Raw genomic sequence first — 27,867 nt, 5'->3', positions numbered from 1 at the left:
GTGTAGAAGTTCTCTAGGAAAGGGAAATGGAGGAAGACGGTGCGGGAAGAGGGAAGACTGTCCGCTGAGCTCAGGGAGAGAGGAAAGCGCGAAAGCCGGGGGAGGCCGGGAGCCTCAGGTGTACGCCGGGTTCAGAGTCCAGCTCTCGCCAAAAGCACCATCTCAAGCACGTGACTTGGGCTCTCCAAGGACCCAGGCTCCTCCAGTAACGTGGAGATGAACCCACTAGCAGATCAGCTGAACTCACTACTCCCTTACAGGTAAGACAAGCCGGCACGGACACGCAGCCCACGCCTGTATCCCACCCGGTACTTAGGAGGCTGAGACAGGAGGACCGCAGGTGCCTGGCCAGCTCAGCAAGAAGTGAGACTCTCATCAATCTAACAAGACCCTGCTTTAAAATAAAAATAAGCCGGGCGTGGTGGCGCACGCTTGTAATCCCCGTGCTTGGGGGGCAGAGACAGGAGGATCGCGCAGGTTCGAAGCCAGACGCGCTGGCTTAAGAGACCCTGTTTCCAAATAAAAATGTAAAAATAGGTCTGGGAGTGTAGCCCGGAGGTAGAAGGGTTTCCAGGAATCCCAGTACCACCAAAAATAAATAAATAAATAAAAATAAAATAGGGCTGGGGGTATAGCCCAGAGGTAGGATGCCCCTGGGTTAATCCCCAGTACAAATAAAAAAAAAAAAGCCACAGAAATTAAATTCAATTGGACCGATCTGGACAGAAGACCTTTCTGGACGCCGAGTCTCCTCAGCAAGATGGACACGGCAGGTCCTCCATCCCAGGAGACATGGCCACCCACCCAAACGTGCCCAGCCACCGATCCTAAGAGCCGTCACAAACCCCATGTCCTCTGTGACCCAAGGAAGCCAGCAGCGCGGCCCGGGCCTCCCAGCAATAGATGCGCAGGTAACCAAATCCCACGGCCCTCGAACATCAGTTCCAGCGCACAGTGGGTGCTCAGCAAACGGGTGCAGAAGGCGCGAGTGTTAGACCGGTAGGCACTTCACCGTGGCCCAGGCAGTCGCGGATTTGAGGCTTCCTTCTAATCTTGGATGCCCATGGGCCCACGGGACCATCCTTCTCTTCCCCGCCTCACCACTCACTACGGAGAGCTGTGATGTGGTGAGACCCGGGAGCGGCAGCCACGTCCGCGACCCACTCAGACCCTTGCCCCATTCCTGACTCACCAGGTTGTCTCCACAGATGGCCAAGGGGCCCCTGAGCACCAAACCCACATCAGCCTTAAGGGTTTTAATCTCAGAGAAAGACAAAAGGCCTCTTTCCCTGTACAAAGTCCCAGGACTGAACTCGATAGGGTCCCTGGACTCATGTGAGCCCGACCTTGACCTTCAGGGCTAGCAGAGGGCGGGCCTTGCTCCCGTGGGTCAGGACTGATCCTGTGCCACCTGGCAGGGACCACCGCATCAAAATGACCCTGGTTGGACAGGATTGTTTTGACGTGGAAGGGAATGGTCCCCCCAGAAGACGGGATGCTGGACAGGCAGAAACCTCAGTCCCTGCATCTCTCTGTGAGGGATGCTTGGAGCCAAATGAACAAACACTACAGCCAGACCAGAGCATCATGGGAATATCATCTGTACCTGGACATCACCCAGCCAGCATCACAGGCACCTGCCCCAAATCAATTCACTACCAACACTACCCTCAACGAACGGGCCTTTTCCCACAACCACTCACGCATCGAGTTAACGTCAACCTACCCACTGATGTGCGCCGCCATCCAAGAAGGCACTGCATTAGCAGTAACCACATCGGCAGATATGGTGGCGTGTGCCTGCAATCCTAGGACTTGGGAGGCTAAGGTAGGAGGATGGCTTGTTCAAGGCCAAGCTCAGCAATTTAGCGAGACTCTGTTTCAAAATAAAAAGGACAAGCCGGGTGTGGCGGTACATGCTTATAATCGCAGTACCTGGGAGGCTGAGACAGGAGGATCGCAGGTTCGAGAACAGCCTCGGCAAGTGGTGAGATTGTCACCAACCTAGCGAGACCCTGTTTCAAAATAAGACTAAAACAGGGCTGGGATGTTGCTTGGAGGTAGAGTGCCCCTGAGTTCAATCTCCAGAAACACAAAAAATAAAAATAAATAAGGAAAAATAAAAAAGGACTGAGGGTGTAGCTCGGAGGTAGAACGCCCCTGGGTTCGCTCTCCAATACCAAAGTCAGCATCGTCTCATTTATTGAGCACCTGCTGTGTACCCGGCAGCTGCTTCCTATATATCACATGAATTTATTCTCTCAACAGTCCTGTCAGTTCTGCAATCATCATCTCCATCTTCCAGATGCAGAAACAGAGCCAGAGAGCCCTGCCCAAGGTCACACAGTGGGGCAGAGGTACAGTTCAGCTCCAATTCCGGGCCAGACACTCCGGCCCCCTGTCAATACACTTCACCAATTGGTTCTAGAACCTATGCCAGAAAACTGGATTCATTCCCGGTGCCTGGATCCTTTCCAAAATAAAACTGCTTGCAACGGAGTGCTTTGGGGTCGGTCCACCAACAGAGGACTGGTTAAACAGCGTAGCACTGATAGGAGAGAACACAACGTAACCCTCTCAAAGGACACCGTACAAGACAGCCGAAGAGGGGAAAGAGCTCAGGAGTTAAAATTAACAAGGCCGGCCAGGCGTGGTGGCGCACGCTTGTCATCCCCGCGCTTGGGAGGCGGAGACAGGAGGATCGCGCAGGTTCAAAGCCAGCCTCGCTGGCTTAAGAGACCCTGTTTCCAAATAAAAATATAAAATAGATCTGGGAGTGTAGCCCGGAGGTAGAAGGGTTTCCGGGAACCCCAGTACCACCAAAAAAAAAAAAAAAAAAAAATTAACAAGGCCAGGGGAAGCTGGCCCAGACATCGCTTATATAATCCCTTTTTATAACAGAAAATATATATAGAAAAGTACTCTAAGCATATAAATAAAAATGGACCAGACATGATGGCGTACACCTGTCATCCCAGTACTTAGGAGGCTGAGACAGGAAGATCGCAGTTTTGAGGGCAGCCTCGGCAACTTAATGAGACCCTCTGCAACTCAGCAAGACTCTTTTCAAAATAAAAAAAATAAAAAAGAAGCTGGGCGTGGTGGGCACGCTTGTCATCCCAGCATTCTGGGGGCTGATACAGTAAGATCACGGTTCGCGGACAGCCTCAGCTACTTAGTGAGGCCCTCTGCAACTCGGTGAGACCCTGTTTCAAAATAAAGAATCAAAAATAGGGCAGGGGGTGTAGCTTGGAGGTAGAATGCCCCTGGGTTCCATCTCTAGTACCATAAAAAAAAGTAAACAAGAGAAAAGAAAGGAAAGGAAAGGAAAGGAGGCTGGGGGCGGAGCGCAGAAGTAGAAAGCCCCTGGGTTCAATCCCCAGCTCCAAAACAATAAAGATAAAAATGTGACCAGCGACCCATCCTGGATGATGACAATAAGATGCCAGCGCCATGGCGACGGGGCCTTCTCTGCCTCTGTAATGATCCTCAGTGCCTCCAACAGCGGTCCAGGGAGTAGCCATTGCTGTGCACTGACCGGATGTGTGGACGGACGGACGGACGGATGGATGAATGGATGGATGAATGGATGGATGAATGGATGGATGAATGGATGGATGAATGGATGGATGAATGGATGGATGAATGGATGGATGAATGGATGGATGAATGCACTAACAAGAAAATGAAAGAGAGAACCAGCAAATGAATGAAAGAGCACATTTCTGACTCTCTTTTGTGTCGGGTCTTTGTTTCTGAGTAGTCTCCAAAGAACAGGTGTCATCTGTACACTGCAAAATTTATTTTATTTTATTTTTTTTTTTTTTGCGGTACTGGGGATGGACCCCAGGGGCATTCTACCTCCAAGCTACCTCCCCAGCCCTATTTTTTATTCTTTATTTTAAAACAGGGTCTCACCGAGTTGCAAAGGGCCTCACTAAGTAGCCGAGGCTGGCCGCGAACTGAGATCCTCCTGCCTCAGCTTCCCGAATGCTGGGATTACGAGCGTGCACCATCACGCCTGGCTTGTACACTGCAAAATAAAACGTGGCTCCATACCCAGCCCACGCCACCCGAGCGCATCTGCCAGTGCGGCCGGATGGGCCACCTGTGCGGCTGGCCAGCAAACGGCCGCTGCCACAGAAGGGGAAGCCCATACCCGACGAGGCCCCCAGGACCTCCCTGCTCCCCCTTTCTGGTTGTGCCAGAGTCCACCCACCCTCTACTGTTACCTCTTAATCCCACAAGCAAAATGGGGGTCACGGTAGGTGATGTTTGAGGAGCGCTTATTACACCCCAGCGCCATGGACCTGCTTCCCACGGCCTCCCGCCAAGCCTGCGGCCTCAGAGGAATCACCAGACGGCCACGCTGGCCGGGCCCTGGCGTGGGCACAGACCAGCGCTTGCTCCTTGTAGCTCCAGGCTGTGGGGCCACCTGTGTCTACGGGAAGCCAAATGCCTGTCACCTGCCACCCTAGGGCCTACTGTGCGCTGGGCTGGGCATCGCTGAGAGCTTTGGGAAAAAAAGAATAATGCCATCTTAGCACTCAAGAGTGAAAATAACTCCCCTGTACTCGGGAGGCTAAGACTGGAGGATGGCAAGTTTGAGCCCAGCCTCAGCAATTTGGTGAGATAAAAAATAAAATAGGGCTGGGGGTGTGGCCCAGAGGTAGAAGGTCCCTGGGTCCCATCCCTAGTACCACCAAAAATAAAATTAAAATAATTCCATAAGGAACCATGGGGAGGGTGGTCAACACACATCACATCCTATTTATTTTATTTATTTTTGTGGTACTGAGTTTTGAACCCAGGGACATGCTACCTCTGATCTACAACTCAAGTCCTATTTTTCTTCTTCTTCTTCTTATTATTATTATTATTATTATTATTATTATTATTATTAGTGGCACTTGGAATAGAACCCAGGGGTATTCTGCCTCCAAGTTACACCCCCAGACCTTTTTTTATTCTTTATTTTTGAAACAAGGTCTCACTGAGTTGCAAAGGGCCTCACTAAGTAGCTGGGGCTGTCTGTGAACCGCGATCCTCCTGTCTCAGCCTCCCGAATGCTGGGCTGACAAGCGTGCGCCACCACCACCAGTTATTCTTTATTTTGAAACGAGATATCACTAAGTTGCTGAGAGCCTAAGTTGCTGAGGCTAACTTCGAACCAGCAAACCTATCTCAGCCTCCCACCTCCTGAGATTACAAGCGTGTGTCACCAGGCCTGTTTTGGTTCAAAATAGGGTCTCCATAGGTCGCTGCAAATCTCACTACATTCCTGAAGCCAGCCATGAACCTGGGGTCCTCCTGCCTCAGCCTGAGATGACAGCCATCTGCCACCACGCCCAGCACATACCACTGAAGGTGTTTAACTGGCGCAAACTCCCCAGGTAGGGGTGGGCACGGTCAGCATCCCATTTCACAGACAAGAGCCGAGGCAGAGAGGATGGGTACACCTGCGCAGGGCCACACAGCCGGCGAGGGGCAGTGTGTGGGCCTGGAGCTTTCCGGTCCCCTCACGTCCTGACATTTGACATATAGAAGTCATGCCCCCCACACTAAAGGGCCAAACCCAAGATGGGGAAGAGGAATTCCACAGGGAGGGAATCCCCAAAACCCAAGGCACCCAGGCTGGGACAGTTACAGTGTCAGGTCACAGGTGCACACAGAAGGAGTCCCGGGCTACTGGATAGGACCTGAACCCGCCTGTGCTTAATGCAACGGGCAGAGGGGGGCCAAGGAAGGTTAATGAGCAGTGTCCTGACACTGGCTGGTGGGGGATAGAATAGACACAAGACAGGAAGATCAAGAGACAGAGTTGCAGTAAAGAGGAAGAGGGGGAGGACTGAGCGCAGCACGTCTGTCTGGGGTTTGCCCCTCTTCAGGAAGCACCGACTCCTTCCCTCAAAACCCCCTCTAGCCGGGTGTGGTGGCACACGCTTGTAATCCCAGTCCTTGGGAGGCTGAGACAGGAGGATCGCAGGTTCGCAGTCAGCCTCAGCACCTTACTTAGACCCTCCACAACTTAGCGAGACCCTGTTTCCAAATAAAAAATAAAAATAGGGCTGGGGGTTTGGCTTGGAGGTAGAATGCTCCTGGGTTCAATTTCTACTTCTGAAAAAAAAAAGAAAAAAAAGTCCTCTTCTGCTGGGGATGCAGCTCAGCGGTAGTTTGTCTAGCATGTATAGGACCCTGGGTTCAATCCCCAGAAGCCACTCAAAAAAAAAAAGGAACCATCCGGGTGTGATGGCACAGACTTGTAATCCCAGCTTTTGGGAGGGTGAGACAATATACCAGTTCAAAACCAGCCTCAGCTACTTAGTGAGGCCCTTTGCAACTCAGTGAGACCCTGTTTCAAAATATAGAATAAAATATAGAGCTGGGGTATAGCTCAGAGGTAGAATGCCCCTGGTTCTCATCCTCAGTATCACAAAGAAAAGAGAAAAAGAGAGTTAAAGACCCCACCCTCTTCCTCTATCCCCTAGTTTCAGCTGAGCTGCCCCTCCCCCACTCAAGGTAGCCCTGTGATGCTGTGGCCCCCGCTGCCCCGGCTATTGGCTCAAGGATACTCCTCTCGGCCAGGCCAGGCCAAGCACTGTCCTCCTGGGACCCTGGAAGTCACTGTCAGAGGCCTGCCCCCCCAGGGTAGAGGCTGGAGCAGCTGGTAGCCATCTGTGTCCACACTCCAGGAGAGCCCATCCCCACTGCCCCAGGAACAAGACAAAGGGGGAGGGCTGGCCGGGTGGAGGGAGGAGAGGCTGCAGGGCAGGCCGCCTCCCTGCAGCTCCCAACGCAGATCCACAGATGGGTGCTGGGCTTAGTCACCCGTGCCTTGGAAGGTCTCCAGGGTCCCCCATGGGCCAAGCTGGGGACACGGAAGAGGTGGGGACGGAGCAGTTAGTGAGAAAGAGGGGGCCAGCAGAGCCCAGCACCAGGGCCGAGGCCAGGCAGGGCTCGGGGCCCTAATCCTCAGGCAGAAAGAAACCGGAGTGGGCTAGGGCTGGGGCTCGGAGGCAGAGGGCTCACGTGGTGCTCAAGGCCCAGGATTGGGGTCCCTCCCCAGTGTGACACATACCAGGGCGATGAGGCCCAGAAAACAGCCCCGGAGAGGAGCCAGGCCTGGGCTTTAGGGGCGAGGAGATATCCGCATGAGCAGGTGCCATTCCAGAAAGCACTGGGCGAGGAAGTAGGAAAGAGGACAGCGGCTGGAGGGGAGAGGAGAAGGAAGAGGGGTTCTGGAGCAGAGGCCTGGGAGTCAGGGAGGCCAGGAGGCAGTGTCTGGAGAAGGAGGCCCACGCCATTCATGGGGACGAGGCCAGGTGCTGCTTCAAGCAGCTGTACGCCCGGCCAGGTGTTTGGAAGCCCAAGTTGGTGCCAAGGTCTTCCGTGCACCTGGCAGGGCCATGGCTCCCCCTGCCTCTCACAATCCACAAACCAGCCGGAGAGAGGCAGGAACGGAAACCACGTCCTCAGCGGCCAGGAGCAGGGGCCCCAGAGCCCGCCTGGGTTCAGGTCTCCGCTTGCCACTTCCGGACTGTATGATCTCAGGCAAGTCACTGAGCCTCCCTGGTCCGTCTCTGCCTCTGCAGAAGCGGAGTAAATATGGTCCCTGCCACACAGGGCAGGGTTTTTTTTTTTTTTTTTTGTTATTGTTGTTGTTGTTCTTGTGTTTGTTTTCTTGGTACTGGGGTTTGAACCCAGAAGCATTCTACTTCCAAGCTACACCCTCAGCCCTCTTTATTTTATTTTTTGTTGTTTGTTTGTTTTGAAATGGTCTCACTAGGTCGTTGAGAGTCTCGCTAAGTTGCTGAGGCTATTCTAGAACCTGAGATCGTCCTGTCTCAGCCTCCCAAGTACTGGGATTACAGGAGCGCGCCACCACACCTGGCTACATAGGGCGGTTTGGAGGATAACAGAGATAAGGCGGCCAAGCTCTGTGACTGGCTTACTGTTGGTGCTGGGGCCAGTTCCTAGCTGGAGTTCAGGGGAAGCGCAGGCATTTCTGAAAGGAACAGGAGCAGACAGGCCGGCACCCAGAACTTGCCTGTGCGCTTAGCCAGCAGATGGCTGGGGAGGGCGGCTTCAGCGGAACAGATGAGCCTGCGGCTCCCAGGCCCTTTCTCAAGGATCAACAGCAGCAGGAAAAGCATTTTTAGCTCCCGCCAGACACTCCCGCGCCCATCCTGTGGAGGAGCATGCAGAGGTCTGAGCAGGAGGGAGCCACAGGCTGCAGCAGGAAGAACGCATCCCCATGGCCAGGGAGGCCCGAGCACCTGCTGGAGTCCCGCATCCCCATGGCCAGGGAGGCCCGAGCACCTGCTGGAGTCCCGCATCCCCATGGCCAGGGAGGCCCGAGCACCTGCTGGAGTCCCGCATCCCCATGGCCAGGGAGGCCCGAGCACCTGCTGGAGTCCCGCATCCCCATGGCCAGGGAGGCCCGAGCACCTGCTGGAGTCCCGGGCAGGATGCGCTCTCCCTCTGTCTCCTTCTCCCACTAGGTGGGAAAGACAATAGCCTCCCAGGCTGGATGCGCTGCCTGGGATGGGGGAGGGGAAGAAAGTGGCCTGCAAGGTTCAGCCTCCAGCCAGCAAGGCCGAAAACCTGCTGAGTCGGCTACTTGTACTTCCAGCTGGGGGGAAAGTTCAGAATCTGTGCTTTTTCTTTCTCTCTCTTTCTCTCTTTCTCTCTGTGTGTGCGTGTGCATGTACTGAACCCCAGAGGGATTCTATCTGCCGCTGAGCTATATCCCCCAGCACTTTATCTTTATTATTATTTTAAATACTGAGTCTCAAAAGCCGGGCGTGGTGGTACACACTTTAATTCCGGCACTTGGGAGGCTGAGACAGGGGGATCGCGGTTTGCGGACAGCCTCAGGTACTTAGTGAGGCCCTCTGCAACTCAGCGAGACCCTGTTTCAAACTAAAGAATAAGAAATAGGGTGGGGATGTAGCTCAGAGGTAGAATGCCCCTGGGTTTCACCCCCAGTACTGCCCACACACACAAACAAAAAGCAAGGGGCTGGGGGTGTATCTCAGGGGTAGAATGTCCCCTGGGTTCAATCCCCATTATCAAGAAAACCAAAACAATAAAGACAAAAAATAAAATAAGACAGGGTCTTGCAAAGACCAGAGCATGCTGGCATGGAACCTCCAATCCTCCTCTCCTAGCTTTCCAAGTACTGGGATTGCAGGCGTGCAGCACCACGCCCAGCTGAGTTTGAACTTACTCTGTTCCCCAAAGCACTCAGGGCAGAGGCAGAGGATGGAGGGAGAGCTGGGGCTCCTGAGTCAGAGGCCAGCGCTCTGGTCCTGACCATGGGATCCACCTGGGGGGCTCTGTGCACATTTTAAAATATGAGTTGTTCTAACACTGTATGTTTCTGATATTTTAAGCAAGATATTTACAAAAGTAATAAATGAATGTAAAGAGGCATCCTCAAGGAAAAATTCTAGGAAAACATTCACACACACACACACACACACACACACACACACACACACAGAGTATCTTAGCATCACCCAGCACATACACACACACAATCTTAGTACTGCCCAGCACATAGATACTTCATAAATGGCCTCTGAATTTAACTAAGCACAAAATATTTAATGTTTAAGAAAACATAATTTGATTATACAAGTCGGGCGTGGTGGCACAGGCTCCCAATCCCAGTACTGGGGAGGCTGAGACAAGAGGGTTTTCAATCAATCTCAGCAACTTAGTGAGGCCTGCTACAACTTAGTGAGATCCGGTTTCAAAATAAAATAAATGGGGGCTGAGGTTGCAGCTCAGAGGTAGAATGCCCCTGGGTTCAATCACAGTACAAAAAAAAAAAAGAAGGAAGGAAATCACATGGGCCTCAGCACAGTTCTGTACTTTATTTCACAAATGATTCTCCACACACCTGGGCTCCACTAGTCGCCCAGTAGTCCTGAGCTTCCAGGCAGGAAAACCGAGGTCCCCAGAGGTTAAGGAACTTGCCCAACCCACTCGGGGATTCAAACCCACACCACCTGTCTCAGAGCCCACACCCCAACCTCCAGGCCATCTGGCCTTTGTCTGAAAGATTGTCTCCTGCTCCTAAAAGGATCCTGTTACCAAGAATGCCCTGCCTTTGGCTCCACTGGGGCTCCGGCCACCCACGCCAAGTGCTCTTTACTCTGTCTAACACACAAGTCTTAAGCACACGGAGGAAGGATGCACTTTCCCTCCTGTGCGCACCTGTGTAATCCTCTCCAGATCCAAACACAGGACGCCCGCAGCTCCCAGCAGCCTCTCCTGTCTCCCCACCCTTGATCCAGGAGGCATTGACTCCAAAGGGAATGGCTATTTGGACTTTCCACGCCTTTTCCAGAATTTCACAGAAATGCCATGTTATGGCATGCAGTCTTTTGTACCTGGCTCCATATTCTTCATACGAGGAAACATATATAATGGGAACCGGCCGATGATTGTGGGAGAAAGGAGGGCGGGGCCGTTTCTTTCTCTAGCAAGCAGCCCCCCAGATTGTTCTTATTTTGGCTCGTTGATGGATCAGAGAGGTCAGTGGGCCAGGTGGGTTGAACACTGACTGGGCTCTGGGACTGCATGAGCCTTCTGTGGAAGCCCAGTGAACCTTACGGGGCAGAGGAGCTGCCCCATCTGCCTCGTTAGGGTACTGCAGAAGCAGGAACCAGGCCGGTCACCTCGGCTCCAAGGCCATCCAGAACGGAGACGGCTTTAAGAGGCTTTAAAAAGGCCAAATCTGGTGCTCCTAAGGCCCAGCCCCAGGGCCACCCTGGACGCCACCTGCTCCTCCCGGGTGCTGGCAAGGCTCGCGAATCGCGCCCCTACCTGTGCACTGTTGGATGAAGTGCTGGTATTCTGCTCCCTGCTCTCCGGGGACGATGGTGGAGCCGTCGTATTTAAAAGTCACCCTTTGGGTTGGGAGAAGAAAAAAACACACACATCAGCGCTGGTAGGTGCACGGTGCCGCGCTTCCAGCAGGCCACTCTACGAGATGCTCCGGCTTAGGGAGCCAGCGCTGGCTGGCCACGCTGTCCCGGGATAAGGATGCAGAAGACAGCAAGGGGTGACCCTGGATCCGTCCCGTTTGAACGCCGCTCGATGCCCCAGGCCCCTCGCGAGCTCAGGGAGCGCCGGGGGCTTGGGTATCAGGGAGAGCTTCCTCACCAGATGACTGCCGAGCTGTCGTCTCGCACCAGGTTGTACGCCGCCCGGCAAGCCTCTTTGTCGATCTTGGTAGCCATCGCTACGGGGCCGCAGCGCGGACGCTGCCCGGAGCCACCGAGCGCGCCCCGGGCGGGCTGCAGGGATGCGAAGGCGGCGGGGGCAGTGACCGTGACGGCGACGGCGGCGCCCCGAGCTCCGAGAGCGGCGGCGGCGACTGCTGCAGACCCGGAGCGCGCTCGGACCCCAGCTCGCCGCCGCCACGCCCCCCCTGCCGCCATTGGTTGCTCAGGCCGCCGCTGCCACGCCTCTCCTCCGCTATTGGCGGGTCAAGCCACGGCTGGCCACGCCGTCTCGCCCTGGGTCTTTCGGAAAGGGGGCGGGACGCCTTGGCTTCTCTTTGACCAATCGCGGCTCGGGTGGGCGGAGCCGCGCTGCGAGGTGCTGGGGAAGGGGCTTGTCCGCTCTTGGCCCTCCCCTCTCGCCGTCGGCTCCTCTCGGGCGCCCTCGGCGGTCCCCCGTCCGCTCCGCCCCTCCTCTCCGCCCAGCCCTCCTGATCTCCCACACTCCTCTTCCCATCCCACTTCCTACCCCCGACCCCTGTGTCTCCGTCCCCTCGCCTTCCCGCCCTCACCCGTTCCCCTCCTCCTACTGAACCTCTGTTGCTTCCTCCCCAAACAATCTTGTCCCTTTTTCCGCCCCCCTCGGCCCGTCGTTCCCCCTTCCCTTCCCGGTCTCCATCTCCCTCCTCCCGACCCCCTCTCCCTCCTCCTTCCCGTTCCCTCTCTCCACCCCCTGCCCCAGGCTCCGGGCTGGGGCGCTCCCCAGGGCACCTCTGAGGGGGTGACATAATGCTGCAAACCCGAGGAGACGGGCCGGCCACTGCCCCCACCCCAGCGTTTGGTTCTGTGGACTCGGGGGGGGGGGGGATTGGAAAGAACTAGGCATTCTGAATAGGAGGGGGCAGGACGTGGCCGGCTTCCAGGACGCTGGTGGGATCACTGTTTACTTTGTATTATGGTGATTTGCATTCCCGTCCTGCCGCCCCCTCCGGAGCCAGGGCTGACGCATTCTGTCTTCCTCAGCCCTCCACTGACTCATTCATTCACCCCCTCACCGGCCTGTGCACACAGCCCAGTTACAGGACCAAGGCAGGTGAAGGCGGCCCCAGGCCCTGCAGGCCCAGCCCGGCAAGGGCATCAGCGCTGCCACTCCTGCTCCAGGTCCCTGGATGAGCCTTGGAACTTCTCTGAGAGTACTATCCTCGAAGGAGAAAAGTAACAGGCCCATGATCAGTGGTGTGTTGGAAGGTTTAATCGAAATGATATATGTAAATTAGAAAAATACCAAAGCCAGGCTTGGTGGCGTGCGGTTGGAATCCCAGCATTCGGGAGGCTGAGACAGAAGGATCTCGGTTTGCTGACAGCCTCAGCTACTTAGTGAGGCCCTTTGCAACTCAGGAGACCCTGTTTCTAAATAAAGACTAAAAAATAAGGCTGGGGGTGTAGCTTGTAGGTAGACTGCCCCCGGGTTCCATCCCCAGTTCAGCAAAAACAAAAACAAAAACAAAAAAAAACAGATATGCAAAAGAAGGTTGTCACCAATAGAAAATAAAAAGGTTGGTGGTGGTGGTGGTAATAGATTTTGTTGTTGTTGCTGTTGTTTGCGGTACTGGGGATGAAACCCAGGGACACTGAATCTCCGAGCTACACCCCCAGCCCTATTTTTTAGTCTTTTTAGTTTTGAAACAAGGTCTCACTGAGTTGGAAAGGGCCTCACTACGTAGTCGAGGCTGCCAATGCACCATGATCCTCCAGTCTCTGCCTCCTGAATGCTGGGGTTACAAGTGTGCACCATCATGCCCAGCTTGCCGGTGATGGTTATTAAGTAATTAAATCTTAAGTAGAAACCCTAAAAACTAGGGTCAGCATCCAATTAATTTTTGCATTAGGGCTTGGAGGGTACAGGTCAATGGTAGAACACTTACCTAGCATGTGCAAAGTCCTGGTTTCTGTGAATGAATGAAAGAGAAATATTAGGATACCTGGCCAGCAAAAATGAAAACAGTGAATGGATTAATCTATCAATAAGGCTGGGATATAGCTCAGTGGCAAAGCGCTTGCTTTGTGGGCACAAGGCCCTAGGTTCCATCTCCAGTACCAAAAAAGAATACACACAACAAAAAAATCAAACACTCAGTGGATGGGTAAACAGAACCATCGTTATAGACAAGTAGGAACAGATGTTGCTATCAGTAAACGATGAGGACAGAAACTTTCCTGCTCAGCGCAGCCCAAAGGGATTCCTACTTGAAGTATGGTAAAGGCAGCGGGACGCTTGGCCTTTGGAAAGAAAAACAGGATGGAGTCACTCCTCACACTACCCCTCAGAATTCCACAAGGGATCAAAGGTTGAAATGTAAATAAGTCCCAAAGTGTCCAGAGAAAACACAGGGAACTTCCTGCTCAATCCTGGAGTGGCAAAGGTCTTTCTAACCAGAGCTCAAAATCCAGAAGCAAGCCAGGCGTGGTGGCGCACGCTTATAATCCCAGCATTCGGGAGGCTGAGACGGGAGGATCCAGGTTCGCAGCCAGCCTCAGCTCCATAGTGAGGCCCTCTGCAACTTAGTGAGACCCTGTTTCAAAATCAGAATAAAAAACCGGGAATGGTGGTGCACGCTTGTAATCCCAGCACTTGGAAGGCGGAAACAGGAGGATCGCGCAGGTTCGAAGCCAGCCTTGCTGGCTTAGGAGACCCTGTTTCCAAATTAAAAAATAGGTCTGGGAGTGTGGCCTGGAGGTAGAAGGGTTTCCAGGAACCCCATTACCACCAAAAAAAAAAGAATTTTAAAAAAAGGGCTGGGATGTAGCTCAGAGGTAGAATGTCCCTGGGTTCCATCCCCAGTACTGCAAAATAATAATAATAATAATAATAATAATAATAATAATCCAAAAGCCATAAAAATGATGGGAGACCAGGCAGGCATGGTAATAAATACCTGTAATCCCAGTACTGAGGATCAAAGTTTCGAGGCCAGCCTCAGCAACACAGGGAGACACTGTTTCAAAAGGAAAAAGGCTGAGGTGTAGCTTAGAGGTAGAATGCCCCTGGGTTCAATCCCCAGCACAATAAAGGGATAGGGGGACATTTAAATACATAAACATTCTTCTTCAAAGGAAAAAATCCCCATCTCATGCAAACTGTAAAAATAAAAGACAAAGCAGTGAACAGTTACCATTCAAATAACGAAAAATGATTCTTACCAAAATATACAGAAATCAACCTAGAAAGCAAAAACTGGACACGGGATGTGACCAGGCAGATCACACGGCTCTTCATTCTTTCATCCTTTTTTTTTTGTGGTGGGGGGGAGATACTGGAGAAATAATCCAGGGGGCATTCTACCTTGGAGCCACACTACCGGCCCTTTTTATTTCTGTTTTAAGACAGGGTCTTAGCCGGGCGTGGTGGCGCACGGTTGTACCCCCAGCGCTTGGGAGGCCGAGACAGGAGGATTGCGCAGGTTCCAAGCCAGCCTCAGCTACTAAGTGAGGCTCTCGGCAACTTAGTGAGACCCTGTTTCCAAATAAAATATAAAATAGGTCTGGGAGTGTAGCCTGAAGATAGAAGGCCCCTGGGCTCCACCCCCCGTACCACACACACACACACACAAAGACAGGGACTTAGCCAGGCGTGATGCTGCACACTTGTAATCCCAGTACTTGGGAGACTGAGACAGGAGGATCCGGGTTTGCGGCCAGCCTCAGCTACTTAGGGAGGACCTCTGCAACTTAGTGAGATCCTGTCTCAAAAAAATAAAGAATTTTTAAAAATCGGGCTGAGGGTGTAGCTTGGAGGTAGAATGTCCCTAGGTTCAATCTCCAGCACTACAAAACAAACAAACAAACAAACAAACAAAAAAAAAAAACGGTCTCAGGCTAGGCACGGTAACACATGCTTGTAATCCCAATACTTGGGAGGCCGAGGCAGGAGGATCACAGGTTCATGACCACCCTCAGCTACTTATTGAGGCCCTGTGCCACTTAGACTCTGTTTCAAAATAAAGAATGAAAAATAGGGCTGGGGGTGTATCTTGGAGGTAGAACACCCCTGGGTTCAATTCCCAGTACCACAAAAAAATTAAAAATTAAAAAAATAAAACAGGATCTCACTAGATTGTCGAGGTTTTGCTATATTGCTGAGGCTGTTCTAGAACCTGTGACCCTCCTAGCTCCGCCTCCCAAGTACTGAGATTACAGGCGCGCATGCCATGCTCAAATGGCTCGTAGACACATGAAAAGATGCCCAGCCTTGTCCCTAATAGGATGAATGCAAATCAAATAATTCTAGGGCGGGGGTATAGCTCAGTGGTAGAGTGCTTGCTTAGCATGTGTGAGGCCCTGGGTTCAATCACAGTACCAATAAATAAATAAATAGTAATAATAATTCTAGCTAGTTGGTAAAATGCAAAGACTGAGAAGTCTCCTTTACAAGGGAAAGTATGAAGGCCCAGGCCCCTGCATACATTGCTGGTGAGGGGTGAGCTGACACAGCCCCTGGGCAGGCCCTTCGGCAGGCAATCGCTAGCAAAGTTTCAAATCTGCCTGGTCTCAACCAATCAATGTGCCTGGAGGGCCAGCGGTCCAGAGCCCTGCTGGACACTAGGCTCCCGGGGGCTCTGCGATCACACGTGCTCAAAGGCTCCCATGTGATTGATTTAGTTGTTGTTATTTGCGGTGCTCGAGGTGATCAACTTGAAGTGTGCGGGGGGGGGGTGTCTTTAAAGCCCCAGGGATGATTCTTGTGCACACTTAGGACCCAAAATCACTGCTCTAGATATCTTTGGACACATGCAAAATATACCCAAGGCACGCCTGTCATCCCAGCACTTGGGAGGTTGAGACAGGAGGATGACAGTTTCGAGGACAGCCTCAGCATCTCAAACACACACACACACACACACACACACACACACACACACACTTATATGGGGGAGCTGGAGTATAGCTCAGAGGTAGAATGCCCCTGGGTTCAATCCCAGCAGGACACATGCAAATATGTTCAAGGTTATTCATTGCTTGTTTTCTTTCTTTCTTTCTTTCTTTCTTTCTTTCTTTCTTTCTTCCTTTCTTTCTTTCTTTCTCTTTCCTTTCTTTCTTTTTTCTTTCTTTCTTTCTTTCTTTCTTTCTTTCTTTCTGTGGCACTAGGGATGAAACTCAGAGGCATTCTACGTCCAAGCTACACCCTCAGCCCGATTTTTTATTTCTTATTTGGCAAAAGGGTCTCGCTAATTGCCGAGAGCCTCTCTATATTGCCGAGGCTGGCTTTGAACCTGTGAATCTCCTGTCTCAGCCTCCCAAGTCCTGGGTTTGCAAGCGTGTGCCACCACGCCCAGCTTCCGTTGCTTTGTCTCTAATAGCAGAGGGTCATCAGTAACCTGAGTGCCCATCACTGGGGGACTGGATGGGTGGATAGCACTGGTACGCCAGGAAGAACTAAAAGAAAGAACAGTGAGGCCCCTCCCAGGGCTGCTATGGAGTGTTCCACAAGCTCTTACGTTATAAACCATGCTCGGTACAGAAATGTGTTCAGAACAATGCTACGTTGGGGTAAAGTGGATGGCGCGTAAGTAGATATTTGTGACTTTTTATATTTTCAGTAAAACCTCTAAGAGCACCCTAGAGAAAAATAGAAGCGGGGCCCATGGAGGAGGAGGCAAAATCCCCGGGGTTGCCGGGGTTGGTGGCACCTGCTTGGAATCCCAGTACTTGGGAGGCTGAGACAGGGGGATCATGGTTCGCAGACAGCCTCCGCTACTTAGTCAGGCCCTGTTTCAAGATAAATAATAATAAAAAAAAATAGGGCTGGAGGTATAGCTTGGAGGTAGAATGCCCCTGGCTTCAATCCCCAGTACCCCCCAAAAAAATCTCCGGGGCAGAGGGGAGATGATACTGCTGAGCTTTGGGTTTCCCTTGGAGCCTTGTGGCTGCACTGCCACAGAAGCGCGGTTCCCACGGTGCATTTGACGTTCGCCTCCACGTTCAGATCTCCCTGGACCTGGGACCACTTTCACCCCAGAAAGTTTTCAATGGTTCTTTCCAGCCGTTGTTGTGGGCGCCCTCTACTGGACTGAAAATGCAAAAGGGTTGATTGTGAAGAGAACCTTGATTTTTTGAGAAGCTTGCTGCCAATTCGTCCAGCTAAAGCAGAAAAAAACCTTGCACACTAGAAATAAATACCATGCGGGGCTCGATGGCACAGGCCTTCAGTCCCTGCTACGAGGGAGGCTGAGGCAGGAGGATCACAAGACAATTTAGTGAGACCCTGTCTCAAAATAAAATTAACGGTAGGGTTGTAGTTTAGAGGTAGAGCACCTGCCTAGCATTTGAGAAGCCCTGGTTTCAACCCCTAGTAACACACATGCACACACACAGAATTAACTGGGTAAATGATACAAGTGTGTGTGTGTGTGTGTGTGTGTGTGTGTGTGTCACTGGTGGTGGGACCCGGGGCTCTTCTACCTCCGGGCTGTACTCCCAGACCTATTTTATATTTTATTTGGAAAACAGGGTCTCACTAAGTTGCTGAGAGCCTCACTAGGTAGCTGAGGCTGGCTTCGAATCTGTGTGATCTTCCTGTCTCAGCCTCCCAAGCGTGGGGATTACAAGTGTGCGCCACCACGCCCGGCTCAAATTTAGAGTCCATTCATTTCTGGCATCCACTATAGCACCCAGAGCGGGTCCTGCGCTCACTGGCCTGCAGGGGGCAGGCATGTCATGTAAATGAGCCAAGCACACAGCATGCAAGATTTTTTTCTGGAAAGGTGATCCTCTCCTTTCTGCTTTCCCCTAGGTTACCATGGCCAAAGGGCGTGGGCGTGGACTCAGCTCCTTCCTGGTGTCCCGGCATGATAGCGCCAAGCCTTCCAATCATTTAAGAGAAAAAAAAAATCTGTATCTCCTACTCTTATTCTTTGGCCATGAAATTATGACATAGATCTGTGTCCAAACTTGAACTACACAAATATCCTCCACCCAGTGGGAGAGACGAGTGGACTTCAATGGAGAGAAAGAAAGTCCCAACAGCTAAGAAGCTCCGATTAGATCAAGGTGTGATTCAGGCTCGGTCTTGTCAAGGCTTGGGATCGACAGCTCTGCGTGACTCCATCTGTTCTCTTTGGATGTCTGCTTCATCTTCACTCATGCCCCACTCACTGTCTTAGCATCCCTTACCTCGCGTTGGCATGGCTAATTCTCAGAGCGGCTTCCCTAGCACCCCAGGGTGGAAAGTGCCCTGGCTCACCCTCTGCCAGATACCTCACCCCAGAACCGTTTGTTTTTTATCACGCTCAATAATCCCTATTCAAGGCCGGGCACAGTGGGCACGCTTGTAATCCCCACACTTGGGAGGCAGAGACAGGAGGATCGCGCAAGTTCAAAGTCAGCCACGCTCGCTGGCTTAGGAGACCCTGTTTCCAAATAAAAATGTAAAAATAGGTGTGGGAGTGTAGCCCAGAGGTAGAAGGGCTTCCAGGAACCCCAGTACCACAAAAAAAAGAGAAAAATCCCTATTCAAGTCACCTTTTCCTGTGTGTGTGTGTGTGTGTGTGTGTGTGTGTGTGTGTGTGTGTGTGTGTGTTACTGGGGGTGGAACCCAGGGGCATCCTACCCAAGCTACGCCCCCTGCCCTATTCTTTATTCTTTATTTTGAAACAGGATCTCACTGAGTTGCGGAGGGCCTCACTAAGTAGCTGAGCCTGGATGCGAATGGTGTTCCTCCTGTCTCAGCCTCCCAAGTACTGGGATTACAAGCGTGTGCCACCACACCCAGCTCATTTTCTTTTATAGGTTTTCTTTTACCTACTCACTCTTAGGAGAATATCAGGTTCACGAGGCCATGGACACATTGATGGCCATTGTCTGCCCAGCTCCATGACCACAACCAACCCCATTCATTGTTACCGAACCCCATTCACTGTCGTCCTACAGTGGATGCTGGGCGAGGGAGAAGACAGAGGTGGCAGCTGAGGCTGACTGTGAACCTGCACGCATAAGTATGGATGCGTGAGATAGAATTGAGAGTCCAGAAATAAATGCTCAACCTTTCTGGTCGGCAGATTGTCAACAAAGGTACCAAGACAGTTCAGTGGACAAGAATAAGTCTTTTCAACAAATGGTAGCAGTCCATGCAAAAGAAGGATGCTGGACCCCTACCTCACACTGTATGCAAAAATCAACCCGGCCCGGTGTGGGGGCGCACACTTGTAATCCTGAACTTGGAGGCTCAGACGGGAGGATCAAAGGTTCTCAGCCAGCCTCGGCAATTTAGCGGGACTTTCGCAACTGAGTGAAGCCCTTTTTCTTTTTTTTTTTTTTTTAATTAATTTATTTTTTAAATTGGTGCATTGTAGTCATATATCAATCACATTGGAGTACAAGACTTGAGAGGATATACAAGCACACATCATCCAACTAGCCCTCCTCCAGCCCCCGTCCCATTCCCTCCCCCTCCCTCCATCCCACACTTCTTTGGTGATTTACTTTGATACATTTGTTTATGTACCTCCTGCATTTTAAAGAGGCTCCGTCCTCCAGTATTACATACCCTCTGATTGATCACATTAGTTGCTTCACTATAGGGCCCTTTCTATAGCTCAACCTCTTCCTGTTGCCCTTTTCCTCCTAGTTATTGCTGATTAAGAGAAGCGTCTGATTTATATTTTCTGCGATATTTCTCTGTGCATGCTGCGTTGCAAGTACCAATCCCACTCTTGATGGTCCCAGTAGTGGCCTGGCTACTCAGTGGACTGATCCAGACCTCGCTGGCTCACGCAGCGGCCTTGCCTCATGGGAGGACCCAGTTCTGGTCTCGCTGGCCCCTGAACCGGTCAAACCCCTAAGCTGGCTTTGGTCCCGACCTTGGAGGCTGCAGGAGTGAACTTGCCTCACGCCAGGCTCCGATGCTGGCCATTGGTCCCTGCACCGGTCTAACCCCTTGGCAGGATTCCAATCCCGGCCTTGGAGGCCCCAACACTGGTAATGCCTCACGGCAGGCTCCGATGCCGGCCTCACTGGCCCCAGCACCGGCCTAACCCCTTGACAGGCTCTTACCCTGGCCTCAGAGGCCCCAGTACCGGCCTTGCCTCACGGCAGGCTCCGATGCTGGCCTCGCTGGCCCCAGCACCGGCCTAACCCCTCGGCAGGCTCTTATCCTGGCCTCGGAGGCCCCAGTACCGGCCTTGCCTCACGGCAGGCTGCGATGCCGGCCTCGCTGGCCCCAGCAGCGGCCTAAACCCTCGGCAGGCTCCGATCCCGGCCTCGGAGGCCCCAGCACTGGTCATGCCTCAAGGCAGGCACCGATGCCGGCCTCGCTGGCCCCAGCACCGGCCTAGCCCCTTGGCAGGCTCTTATCCTGGCCTCGGAGGCCCCAGTACCGGCCTTGCCTCACGGCAGGCTCCGATGCCGGCCTCGCTGGCCCCAGCACCGGCCTAACCCCTCGGCATGCTCTGATCCCGGCCACGGAGGCCCCAGGACTGGTCATGCCTCACGGCAGGCTCCGCTGCCGGCCTCGTTGGCCCCAGCACCGGCCTAACCTCTCGGCAAGCTCTTATCCTGGCCTCGGAGGCCCCAGTACCGGCCTTGCCTCACGGCAGGCTCCGATGCCGGCCTCGCTGGCCCCAGCACCGGCCTAACCCCTCGGCAGGCTCTTATCCTGGCCTCGAGGCCCCAGTACCGGCCTTGCCTCAAGGCAGGCTCCGATGCCGGCCTCACTGGCCCCAGCAGCGGCCTAACCCCTCGGCAGGCTCCGATCCCGGCCTCAGAGGCCCCGGTACCAGCCTTGCCTCAAGGCAGGCTCCGATGCCGGCCTCGCTGGCCCCAGCACCGGCCTAACCCCTCGGCAGGCTCTTGTCCTGGCCTCGGAGGCCCCAGTACCGGCCTTGCCTCAAGGCAGGCTCCGATGCCGGCCTCGCTGGCCCCAGCAGCGGCCTAACCCCTCGGCAGGCTCCGAGCCCAGCCTCGGAGGCCCCAGCACTGGTCATGCCTCAAGGCAGGCTCCGATGCCGGCCTCGCTGGCCCCAGCACCGGCCTAACCCCTTGGCAGGCTCTTATCCTGGCCTCGGAGGCCCCAGTACCGGCCTTGCCTGAGTGAAGCCCTTTTTCAAAATAACAAATAAGATAGGGCTGGGGTGTGTAGCTCAGAGGTAGAATGCCCCTGGGTTCAATCCCCAGTAACACACACACACACACACACACACACACACACACACACACACACTTCTCCGGAGATATATAAATAGCCCATACATGCACAAAAAAGATGTTTGACAACACCAGTCATTAGGGAAATACAGATCACAGCCACCATGAGCCATCACCTCTCGCCTCTCACACTGGACAGCACTAAGTGCGGCCGAGGGTGTGGAGAAAGTGGAGCCTCCTACGCTGCGGGCGGGCACGTAAAGGGTACAGCTGCTTTAGAAACAGCCTGCCCATTCCTCAAAATATTAAACACAGAGTGACCATATGCCCAGTAATTCCACTCCTGGGCATATGCCCAAGAGAAATGAAAACATATGTTCATATAAAAAAGCGTAGATGAATATTCATAGCAGCATTATTCATACTAGCCCCAAAGGGGAGGCCACCCCAGTGACCATCCGCTAAAGGCTGGAGGGAGCAGATGCGACCTTTCCATACAATGGAATAGTACTGGGCCACAACAGGAGACACGGGCAGATTCACGCTGGAGCCTGCTGAACCTTGAAAGCAGGAGCTCAGACACAAAGACACCACGGTGTCTGGCTCCATTGATAGGAAATGTCTGGAATAGACAGATCTACAGAGGCAGCAGATTGGTGGTCGCCACAGACTGGGGCGGGGGCAGTGGCCTCTAATGAATATGGACTTTCTCTGCGGGGTGACGAAAATGTCCTGGGATTAGCTGGTGATGATGTTTGCACATATTTGTGAATACACTGAATTGTCTCCTTAAAATGTCTGTCTGTCTGTCTGTCTGTCTGTCTGTCTGTCTCTCTTCTCTCTCTCTCTCTCTCTCTCTCTCTCTCTCTCTCTCTCTCTCACTGGGGATTAAACCCAGGAGCATTCTACCACTGACCTACACCCCACCACAGCCTCCTCTTTTATTTTTTCCTTTTGAAACAGGGTCACATCACTTCTCGACCTTTTGGCTAAGATCAAGTGTGAAACAGGCTCACAGCAGGTTGCTAAAAATTTTGTTACATTGCTGAGGCTAGTTCGAACCTGCAATTTTTCTGTCTCAACTCCCCAAAATGTATCTTTGAGTCAGGCACGGTGCCGCAGGCTTGTAATCCCGGCATTCGGGAGGCTGAGACAGGAGGATCGAGGTTCTCGGACAGCCTCAGCTACTACTTAGTGAGGCCCTTTGCAACTCAGCGAGACCCTGTTTCAAAATAAAGAATAAAAAATAGGGCTGGAGGTGTAGCTTGGAGGTAGAATGCCCCTGGGTTCCATCCCTGGACCCACAAAAAAATGAAATAAAATGTATCTGAACTAAAAAGAGTCAGGGGAAGCTGGGTGTGGTGGTACATGCCTGTAATCCCAGTGCTTGGGAGGTTGATATGGAGAATCTCAGGTGTGAGGACAGCTTCAGCAAGTAGTGAGACTCTCATCAAACCTAGTGAGATCCTGTTTCAAAACAAAAATAAAATGAGGCTGGAGGTGTAGCTTGGAGGTAGAATGTTCCTGGGGTTCCATCCCCAGTACCAGAGAGAGAGACTCATACTGGGCAGGTGATGGATGGATGAGGTGGCCTTTGAAGTGCTCTTGGGATATGGAGATAGTGATGTCCTGAAGACCTGCAGGTTGGAGACCCAGAGCAGAGACTCTGAGACACAGACTTAGGACTTGTGGGACTAGGCATGCCAATGAGAGGTGGGCATAGTGGTACTTGCCTATAATACCAGAACTTGAGAAGCTGAGACAGGAGAATCGCAGGCTTGAGGCCAGCCTCCCTCATTTGAGCAAGACCTCATGCTGAGTAGACCCTCAGCAACTTGGCAAGACCCTGCCTCAAAAATAAAAATAAAAAAAATAGCCGGGCGTGGTGGCGCACGCTTGTAATCCCAGCATTCGGGAGGCTGAGGCCGGAGGCTCACAGTTCACAGACAACCTCAGCTACTTAGCGAGGCCCTTTGCAACTCAGTGAGACCCTGTTTCAAAAATAAAAAGAGTAAAAAAATAAAAATAGGACTGGGGGTGTATCTCGGAGGTACAATGCCCGTGGGTTCAATCCCCAGTACCACAAAAAAAGTAAATAAAAAGCCGGGCGTGGTGGCATACGCTTGTAATCTCAGCATTTGGGAGGCTGAGACCGGAGGATTGTGGTTCGTGGACAGTCTCAACTACTTAGTGAGGCCCTTCGCAAGTCAGTGAGACCCTATTTCAAAATAAAGAATAATAAAAAAAGAATAGGGCAGGGGGTGTAGCTTAGAGGTCAAATGCCCCTGGGTTCCATCCCCAGATCCGAAAAAAAAGTAAATAAAAATAAAAATAAAATAGGGCTGGGGGCTGTAGTTCAGAGGTAGAACACCCCTAGGTTCAATCCCCAGTGCCTGCTCTAAAAAAAAAAAAGAAAGCCGGCAGCCGGTGTGGTGGCACACACTTGTAATCCCAGCATTCGGGAGGCTGAGACAGGAGGACCGTGGTTCGAGGACAGCCTCAGCTACTTAGTGAGGCTCTTTGCAACTCAGCGAGACCCTGTTTCAAAATAAAGAAGAAAAAATAGGGCTGGGGGTGTAGTCTGGAGTAGAATGCCCCTGGGTTCCATCCCCAGTACTGCAAAAGAAAATAAAAATAAAAAAAGAAAGGCAAGCAAGGATTCATAGGTAGAAGAGGAAAGCCTGGAGGGAGCACCAAGGAGCATCGCCTTTGCAGGAAGAGGAGGCTGCAGAGAAAACCAAAATGCACTTCCTGGACAGGGGAGGGGGGGAAGAAATCCAGGAGCGGGGGTGCTGTTTGGCTGTGGTTTGCTAGAGTTGTGTCGCCCGAGCACTAGAGTTGGGAGTGGAGTCTTTAAGAGGCGATTAGGCAGTTATGCAGGAATAGCACCTAGCTGGCAGCCGGGCCAGTTCTGCTGGGACAGGATTCCTTCCCACTGGAGCAAGCCGCGCAGGACCAGGCCGCCCCGGGAGCCAGAGCATCAGTGGTCCTCACAGAAGCTGGACAGGCGCCCGCCCAGGCTCGTGGACTTCCCGGGTCCCGTGAGCCCATGAAAAGCTCTGTCCTTGGTAAACACCCAGCCTCCCTCCGTGTGTGTTCTGCTACCACCACAGAATGCAGACAAGACAGGAGGAAGCGGTCAGCATTGGTCCAAATAAATACAGCCCAGAGTGCCGGGATGTGGCTCAATGGAAGAGCACTTGCTTAACATATGTGAGGCCCTGGGTTTAATCCCCTTTACTGCAAGAAAGAGAAGGAGGAGGAGGAGGAGGAGGAGGAGGAGGAGGAGGAGGAGGAGCCAGAGCTGGGCATGGTGGTGCATGCCTGTAATCCCAGTACTTGAGAGACTGAGACAGTAGCATCACAGGTTCAATCAAAGTCATTCTCAGCAACCTAGAGACCCTGTTTACAAATAAAAAATAAAATATGATGGGGGGGGTCAGGGATATAGCTCGGAGGTAGAATGCCTTGGGTTCAGTCCCTAGCACTGCCCCAAAAAATGGTATAGAGGAGAAAATGGGGTTGGCAGGGGAGGGAGAGCATAAGACAGCACATAAAGGAAGTGTGTGTGTGTGTGTGTGTGTGTGTGTGTGTGTGTGTGTGTGTGTGTGGCTGGGGATTGAACCCAGGGCTTTGCACAGGCCAGGCATAGACTAACCATAGAACCACACCTCTAGTCCCCAAGGGGAAAATTTTTTTTAATACCTTTAGTACTAGGGATTGAACCCAGAGGTATTCTCTGAGCTACATTCCCAGCCCTTTTTATTTTCTTATTTTGAAACAAGGTCTCACTAAGTAGCTGAGGCTAACCTCCAACCTGTGATCCTCCTATCTCAGCCTCCCAAGTACTAGGATTATAAGCATGTGCCTCACCTGGCTCTAAAACTTTTAAATCTGTTACTGCTTCAGGAAACGGACAGTGGATAGAAACAGGAAATGCTAGTTGATGTGTTATTGTCTCTTTTGAGCCCCACAACGACACCAGAAAGGCAAGACATGTTATGTATTATTAGTAATAATTGTATAGCTGGGCATGGTGACACACTCCTTTAATCCCAGGTCTTGAGAGGCTGAGACAGGAGGATCACAGGTTCATGATCAGCCTCAGCTACCGAGTGAGGCCCTCAGCAACTTAATGAGATCCCATTTCAAAATCAAAACTATATTTGAAAAGAAAGGACTGGGAGCGTGGCTCAAAGTAGCATGCCCCTGAGTTCCAACCACAGTTCTACAAAAAAAAAAAAAAAAAAGAATAAAACATAGAGCTAGGCCGGGCGTGGTGGCGCACACTTGTAATCCCTGCACTTGGGAGGCAGACAGGAGGATCGCACAGGTTCGAAGCCAGCCGCGCGCGCTGGCTTAGGAGACCCTGTTTCCAAAATGAAAATGTAAAAAGAGGTCTGGGAGTGTAGCCCGGAGGTAGAAGGGCTTCCAGGAACCCCAGTGCCACCAAAAAAAAAAAAAAAAAAAAAAAAAAAAACCAAAACCATAGGGCTAGGGGTGTAGTTCAGAAGTAGAATGCCCCTGGGTTCAGTCCTCACTACTGGCAAAATAAATAAAAGTAGAAATTGTATGTTACATATCACATGTTATGTAGTAACTACGTTAGGTGGAACCATCAGCAAAGCCCTCCTGGGCATCATGCCCTAGGTGCCAGGCACCAGACCAAATGCTCAACCACTCCCTTCTCAGGAAATTCTCACCCACCCATCTCACACAGAGGCCTCAAGAGATGAGACCGCCCTGGGTCTGAGCACCCTGGAGACGCCACTGGAACCCAGGTGGTCTGACCTCGGGGGCTTTGGCCGCCACAGCTACACACGATTTAGAGACTGACTCTGACCCAGATCGGTTAGCCGCACGGCTCTAAGACCTCTCTGCATTGCTTTTGTTTTGTTTTGTTTTTGTTTTGTTTTGTTTTGTGGTACTGGGATGGAACCCAGCGGCACTCCACCTCTGAGCTACACCCCCAGCCCTATTTTTTATTCTTTATTTTGAAACAAGGTCTCACTGAATTGCAAAGGGCCTCACTAAGTAACTGAGGCTGGCCACGAACCGCGATCTTCCTGTCTCAGCCTCCCCAATGGTGGGATTACAAGCGTGCGCCACCACGCCCGGCTTGAGTTGTTTTTTTTAAACACATGGATTTTGCATGCTTTTTTTTCTGTCATTACAAAAGCCCTCACAGACTCTTGAAGGTCAGGGTCCTGGTTTCTGCATTTTCCTTATGGCTACAACTTAAATAAAAACAAAAAATTCCCACTTGGGCTATCATTAGGATAAAATGTCACACTGAAACTTGCCTTCTCCGCACGGTGACTAGCGCTGTGCAGCAGGTACCTCACGCAGGAGGGATATTTATAGGAAATGCTATTCGTGGAATCAGAGCCAATCTCAGGATTGCCAAAGCTCTGGAAAGAGGCTCCCAGGATCATCTGAAAGATGGAGCTGCGGGGCCAGGGGCTGAGGACGGGAGAAGGTGCTTCTGCAGCCAGGCACGGCAGTGCGCGCCTGCCATCCCAGTATGTGGGAGGCTGAGACAGGAGGATCACAGGTTTCCAGACAGCCTCAGCAACTTAGCAAGGCTCTCCAAAACTTAGTAAGATCCCGTTTCCAAATAAAAAATAAAACCGGGCTAGGGGTGTAGCTCAAAGGTAGAATGCCCCTGGGTTCCAACCCTAGTACCACAAAAAAAGGGGAGGAACTAACCAGGGTTGAGCTACAGGCTCAGGGCTGAGGGTCCAGTGGCTGAGGGACCCTGCGGTTGGCAGAGTCAGCAGGAGCTCGCCTCGATCCCCCGTTCTTCCACACCCCTCCTCAGCTGCCATTTCCTCCTCCTCTGCCACGCAGGACACCTCAGCTGTGTCGGGATCACATGTGTAAAATGCAGGTGACGTCTGCGGGGGCCGCTGGCATCTTGAGTGCCAGTCCCCAAGATCTGCGCAGCTGTGGGCAATCTGGAACCGCGTTAGAGGCGTGGCAGAGACCACAGGCTGAGCAGAAACGCTCAGATACACGTGCCGGTGTCCGAGTGTATAAAAGCAGGAAGAGATGCAGACATACTGGCTATGGGGAGGGGAGCTGAGACTGAGCAGGTTGGTGAGCCCCACCCACAGCATTGGCATAGACTGGCAACCAGCCCTGGGCTAGAGGGCAGGGGGGAAGGAGGGCCAGGCAGTTGAGGGCTGCTCACCAGGGAAAGCCCAGGCCCGGAGGAAGGGTGGCTGCTGGAGGTCTGATCCAAAACTGTGTAGACCCGCCTTTCCTTCCCTCCTGCCCGCCAGTCTCCCTTCAGCCAGGGAAGCCCTTGGCCAGGGAGCCTGGGAAAGGCAGCTTCCGGCCAGGCCTTTCCGGGCAGCACCGTCCACGCCCCAGTCCCACCCAGACCGCAGGGACCCAGAGCCAGCGGGGAAATGCAGAAGGACAGATCTAGCCGGTTCCAGAGCGGGACTCACACCAGAACCAGGGAAGAAAACATCTGCTGTACCTTGACAGT

The 27,867-nt window shown here is 52.5% G+C and overlaps 1 protein-coding gene across 1 annotated transcript in view; it reads right to left on the bottom strand.

Annotated features, from left to right (window-relative positions):
- Positions 1–11,252, bottom strand: part of COTL1 (coactosin like F-actin binding protein 1) — a gene marked incomplete at both ends in the record, with an annotated part of 36,598 nt that extends 25,346 nt beyond the window's left edge. Inside the window, 2 exons of the mRNA XM_080703161.1 lie at positions 10,837–10,919; positions 11,176–11,252. Of these exons, the coding sequence (XP_080559287.1) occupies positions 10,837–10,919; positions 11,176–11,252 (160 nt within the window). The remainder of the gene's footprint in view (positions 1–10,836; positions 10,920–11,175) is intronic.
- Positions 11,253–27,867: the final 16,615 nt, after the last annotated feature.

The sequence above is a fragment of the Muscardinus avellanarius genome (assembly GCF_963383645.1).
Source record: "Muscardinus avellanarius genome assembly, chromosome: 10".
Taxonomy (NCBI): domain Eukaryota; kingdom Metazoa; phylum Chordata; class Mammalia; order Rodentia; family Gliridae; genus Muscardinus; species Muscardinus avellanarius.
This window is presented reverse-complemented; position numbering and strand designations above follow the sequence as displayed.